The following is a 6,000-nucleotide window of genomic DNA, read 5'->3' as shown; positions in this document are numbered from 1 at the left end:
GCAGCAAGTGCCTGATGCCTTGCTGTGCTGTCCCCTTGCCACTGAGAACATGGTGTTACTGGGGTCCCTGCATTTTACCTGCTTCAAAGTGAAACAGGAAGATGAGGACTCCCTTTGTTGGAACAGCAGCATTTAGGGGCTTTGTTTCTAGACTGGCTTGCTGAAATGAAAGCTATGGAAATTGTTATTGTTCTCAAAATTGAGCTGGTCTGTTTAGCAGGATGCAATAGCTGCAACAGTTACCACACCTCCTCACTTCTATGCTTTCCCTCTGTACAATCTGCAAGACAAGGGGAGAGAAGCAGATGCTTCCATCTTGGCACTCATGCAGTACTCTGCTGATTGCTAAGGGTGAAGGCAAAGTAAATACTTCAAGGGACAGCATTAACTCTTCCAAACAAAGCTTCCCAGGGAAGATGCAGGCTTCACTCATACACGTTTGGGCATGGAAAGCCCGCAGGTTACTTTTCCTGACTGAAACCAGCTGCTGTGTACTGTACCTACTCAGCTACCAGAGTTCTTAAAAAGAAAGGATCTTTTTTAGCAATGATTGCACCAACAAAATTTGTTATTCCCATTTTTATATTAAATTTTTTATTGAGATGATGTAATTACAGGCATTTTAAAAATTATTTGCAACTCACTGGCCCTGAGATTAGGCTTTTTGTTTTTGTTTTGTTACATTCGATTCAGTCCCTTAAACCCACACCTTAAAAAAAAAACAAAAAAAAATCACCATCGATGAAAGACTAGAATTTTATTGGGGAAAAAAAACAAAAACAAAAACAAACAAACAAACAAAAAAACAGAACCCAAAAAACCCACAAACTGATGCATTCTGGATTTGCACAGGGTTGCAGTTTGACAGAGATCTGGAGAATGCACACATGGATTTGTGGATTTGCAGTCTGGGCAAGAAGGTCACCGGTAGTGTTCTTTGGATGGAGAGGCCATCAAAAAACGTCCAACATCAATCATGAAACTCAAGAAAATATTTAGCCGTGGAGCTGCAGCACATCCTACTTGGCTGCTTGCAGGTCGTGCAGCCTTGCAGCACACTCAAGGCAATGATGGTCCCACTTAACTGCAGCGTGGAGATCCTTTGCTGAGTATTTCTTGAGCTTTGCTGGGTATTTCTTTTCCCACTTGCTGGAAGAAAAGATAGGAAGCTTGGTTGCCATGCTGCTAGCAATTTCTGTGCTGGGAAATCAGAAAGTGGGGAGGGGAGGTGATTTTCAGGGCTGGTGAAAAGACAGTGTTGCCTGTGGTAGCCTGCACATTCAACAAGTGTTTCTGTAGCTCTGAACATGAATGCAGTTTGCACTCCTCTGATCTGCCATTTGGAGGTGAGGTAGAGGGGAATCTGCTTACTGCAGCTGTTGTAGCCTGTTTCTATAGTTTTTAGCCACTGCTGATAACCTTGCTTACAAGACGCTAGGAACAGTTCATGTCTCGCAGGTCTCCACACAATGTCCCAAGACCCAGCAGTATGTCATCTATGCTACAGCCTGCAGCACGCAGACTGGCTGGAGGCTAGGCAGGGTCCATGGGAAAAGCCTGCTCCATGTTTGAAGGGAATTTTCTTTCTGGCTGGTCTGAGACTTGGGAGAATTTTATGACTGGGAGGGAGTAGTAGTTGTCCTGAGATGTCTTTACACACGAGCAGGTAGTTCCAACTTTTTTTTTTCCCTTTGACTTGATTCTGCAAGTGAAAACGATTGTATTTTTGGTAAAGGTGAACATTCTCTGTATTAAATTCCCTCTACAAATTTTCCCACTGGGACAACACATGGGATTTTAGGATTCCTTGCTTTCTCCTGCCTTACCAGTGCGGAAGACAAACTAATTGCTAGCTTACCTGGCAAGTGCATGGGCTTATGCTGGTGGACTGTCTCTACTTCCCCATTGTGCACCTTGACCATAACAAAATCTGGTGGCTCAGCAAAGCAAAATGCTTCAAATAGAAGGTACCTACTGTCTTTCTTCCCCATCATAACAGCAGTTGGAGCAGGGAAATGATGCAGTGCATGCAGTCATCACAGCCAGAGAAGTAAAGGATATCAACTGTGCTTTTTTTTTTTTCTACTGCTGTACATCCTAAGAAACAGAAGAAACTATCGAGAGACTTCCTTTACACTGACACTCACTTCATCTGTCACTCACCATCTTCTCTGAGTTATTCCTTTGACCTCTCCAGGAAGATGTATTCCAATGCTCTCTGTGCTCCAGGTTCAGTTGGAGGACGTATACCCAGTTTCCAAGGCACAGCTGCAACCCTTGGGTCAGTATCATTGCGGCCCCTACGTTTTGAGTTGGAATGATCGTGGCCCCTCTGGTTTCAGGCCTGTGAGCAGGGGACTTCTCCCTGTGCCTCCATCTCATGAGCTCTAAATATTTCAGAGCTGTGGCAGTGATGGATCATCTGCTCACCTTTCTGATGCACGTTCATGTGCCTTTTCTTCTGAGGCAGAAGTCAAGCACTTTGTGTGCTCAGACTTCTAACATACTATAATAAAAATATATGCCTGGGAAGAGCTCAGGGAGAGATGTACACCCTGTTGCTCCTCATCAGACAATGGCTTTGCAAAAATTCTTGTTGTATGATGCCTATCTTTACCCTTAACAAAGCCTTTCCTCCTGCAGTTGTGACTCAATAACGTCTTTTGTGAGACTGGACTATCTTTGTTTAAACATACAGGCCACTGTTCATTGCCAAGTGCTATTTTTTTCTGCGTAGAATAACCCTCTTGTTAAATATGTGCTAAGATCAAATGCAGTGCTGGTTTACAGCTAATAGAAGCGCTATCATAGGAATGTACCTTATTTTTTTGTTGAAGTTGATTAGATTAATCCTTTTTTTTTTTTTTCCTATTTCTAGTATGCATTTTCCCATAAAAGAAGCTTTCTGTTTTTAATGGACTAGTGTGGACTTGTTTTTCTCCAGTAATCATGTGATTCCTGCACAGTTTCTCTGTACATCTTCACTCTTTGCAAGTATCATTTCTGCTGTTGCATTCTTTCCTCTACGTGGATCACTGTTGATGGATCATTGGATAACTGGACACCACAGACTTTCCTGTCATGGCAGACCAAGCAGTGTGAAATGCAAAGGGCCAGTAGTTCCTCCAGTACTGAGCATTAAGGACTACAGAGCTTCTCAGCCTGAGTAACCAAAATAGGCATGGCTCTTGCCTCCTGCAAAGCACCCTCATGCTGCAAACCAAATAGAATGTGTAAAAAATAGGGCACCTTGCAAAGAACAAAAACAAAACCAAGAAAACAACATAGACCTAGGATTTCTTTTTTTCTGGTCTTTTAAATCACATTAAGAACAGGCAAGCTGAGACAAGATTCCTAGATGGGAAAGCCATGAGGTGGGGAAGGGTTGGGAGGCAGGGAGAAAATCAACTCCAAAACAAAGACAAAATCAATTCCAAGGCATCACTATAGCTATTTGGTTTCTAGTTCTCTACCATTGGTTTTTATATTGGTGAATCATCTCTCTCTCCAGGAGCACAAAATGACCCTGGAGTGATTTCTGAGCAGTACAAACCATGTGATGGGTCTCTCTGCATTCTCCTTAAGATGGAAAGTCCTTCACCCTCCACCCCAAAATTGCTATCACACGTAAGAACAAAACCTTCCTTCTGTGATTTCAGATATTTTACCCTTTGCTTTTTTATCAAAGCCTTTGAGCTAAAATTCTGCATTGTGCATATGTTGTGGGGTTTACATATATACATATATATTTATACTTGCCCCTGTCCCTCTCCCCCCCACTCCATTCTATCACCCGTTTGCTAGAGGGAGGGAAAATGTCAACATCGGTCTATTGCAGAGGTTTGCCACATTTATTTCTCTCCTCCCTGGAGCACTTAGGTGATTGGTTTTGGTCCATATGCCCGAAGTTAATAGCCACTTAAGGATTCATGAGCCCAAGCTATGTTGGGATGCTATCCCAGCCTGCACATGAAGGGTGACTCCTCTTCGCTTGACAGATATGTGTGGCAAATTCTTTTGGTAGCTTCAGCACGTTTACCAAACACAGCACACAGAAATTGATCCAAGCAAACTGGAACCCTTGAGCAAATCCCTTCTGTGTCACTGTTGTTTCATGTGGTGTTATCTCATGAGACTTGGAAGTAAGAACACTCTGTTCCCAAAGGAAAGCCTTCCAAAGGAAAAAAAGCATAATCTCACGTTTTGCCCTATGTGAGAAAAGGGAAGTCAAACTACATGTTTATTAGGGGAAAAAACAAAAACAAAAAACAAAAAACAACAACAACAACAAAAACCCAAAGAAACAAAAAACAAAAACTTAAACGAAAAAGAAAGAAAGAACTTGAGGGAGGCTTTGTAGGAACAGTGAAGTAGTGCGTAAGTCCAGGCTTTCTCCCATTTACTTTTCTGCCAGCACCACTTCTGCCTGTTAGTTTGTTTTGTTAAGGTGCTTCAGGTCCTGCATGGTCTTCAAGCTAAGCGGAGACCCCCACTACTGCTTCTGTAGGGTTGCTTCCCCTCCCAAACCGTGCCAGCCATCCGAGCAGATGTTTCTCACATAGACCCACAGAGGTGGTGCACCAATTCCCTTCAGCACTCATCTTCTTGGTATATTTGTTCATCCAGTGCCTGGGATTCAAGGTGCTCAAGGCGGTCTGTTCGGCCACTCATAATCTCATCTGGGGTTTTCATGAACCTGAAAAGCACAGAAACAAGAGTGATTTTCCAGTGCTCTCAGCCCTTCTCTTCATAAGGATGCTGAGGTCTCTGAGCTCTACAGCTCCCCAGAAATATCTTTTCTATATCCTCTGATATCACTTGCTATTTCCCAGTTTCTCCATAGCCCACTGGCTTCTTTCCTCCTCCATACATGGAGAAGAATTAAAAAAAAAAATCACAAGCATTTCCTCCTGCTCCCCTTTTTTGAAGGTCCAAATTTTAACCAAATCCCACAGTCTTTTCCAAGGCATGATGTTTACTTCTTGCTCATACTGTTTGCTGTTGCCATGTAAGATGACGGTATGCCACATGTCCACTCACTTATGCAGTCTGGTGAAAGACATGTGAATGGTCTTTATTGCCAACACATTTCAAAGCAAAAGCACCTGCAAGACGTAGAGGCAAAAGACTACTAGTTTGTGCTGGCTTGCATGTAGGTGAGTGAAGGGGAATATGAAAATCTGAAGCAGGGCTGGAAAGGTTCAAGGATCGAGTCAGAACAAGCTCTGGGAAATGGAAAAAGCCTCAAGAGAAAAATCTTTTAGGCTAAACTTTAACTGAGAAAAGGGAACTGCGCGCAAAGACAGTCTTCTCCTGTGTGGTTAGAGGCAAGTGAAATTGTAAAATCGCAGTGTCCTCTGTAATTGAATGCCACAGCTCCCAGTACTGATGCCTTGCTGCAGTGAAGTCTGCAAAGGGCTAGAAACAGAAACTGCCTCTAGGGAGGCATGGCAATATAGGAAATGGGGAAGGATATTCACCAGCCTGCAGGTCAGGTCTGCAGTCTTGATCTTTGCCAGGGTGCTTTTGTGTACCACTGCAAAGAGGCAGCAAGGAAGATCTCTGCTTTTTCTTTCTGGATTTAACAGCATGGGAAGAGAATGGCACAGGAAGGATAAAATCATAGTCTAAACACAAATCACTTTCCTAATTCGTAAGTACTTCTCGAAAAATTAGAATGAGACATGTTTATACTGGAAGTGTTACAAAATGTTGTGTTTTTTTCATTAATGAGGTACTGTCTAACATTCAGCAGTACAAAATGTGTTAATCAGAGAAGTTGATTTTATTTCAGGCTGATGAGACCCTTGATATCCTGGCTCCAGTGAAAACAAAACAAACTGATATGAACCTTGTTACTATCAATCAGTGCTGAAGCTCATGGGTTAAGACTTGCCTCCCCCTTCTGCTTTTGAGGTTATGAAGCTTCAGGCTTTCAGTCTGAAAAATCCAGAGCCTCTTAGCAAACACACAGCACAGCCTGGAACTAACCTCTTGCCA

General features: G+C 42.9%; 1 protein-coding gene across 4 annotated transcripts in view; it reads right to left on the bottom strand.

Moving 5' to 3' along the window:
• Positions 1-577: 577 nt before the first annotated feature.
• The window catches only part of ETV6 (ETS variant transcription factor 6), a 129,537-nt gene continuing 124,114 nt past the window's right edge, over positions 578-6,000 (bottom strand). For all 4 annotated transcript variants that reach the window (XM_010716090.3, XM_019617069.2, XM_010716083.3 and 1 more), the window contains one exon: positions 578-4,696. In XM_010716090.3, the coding sequence (XP_010714392.1) occupies positions 4,591-4,696 (106 nt within the window). In that variant the 3' untranslated portion in view covers positions 578-4,590. The remainder of the gene's footprint in view (positions 4,697-6,000) is intronic.

Source organism: Meleagris gallopavo, chromosome 1 (genome assembly GCF_000146605.3).
Source record: "Meleagris gallopavo isolate NT-WF06-2002-E0010 breed Aviagen turkey brand Nicholas breeding stock chromosome 1, Turkey_5.1, whole genome shotgun sequence".
NCBI classification, from domain to species: Eukaryota; Metazoa; Chordata; class Aves; order Galliformes; family Phasianidae; genus Meleagris; species Meleagris gallopavo.
This window is presented reverse-complemented; position numbering and strand designations above follow the sequence as displayed.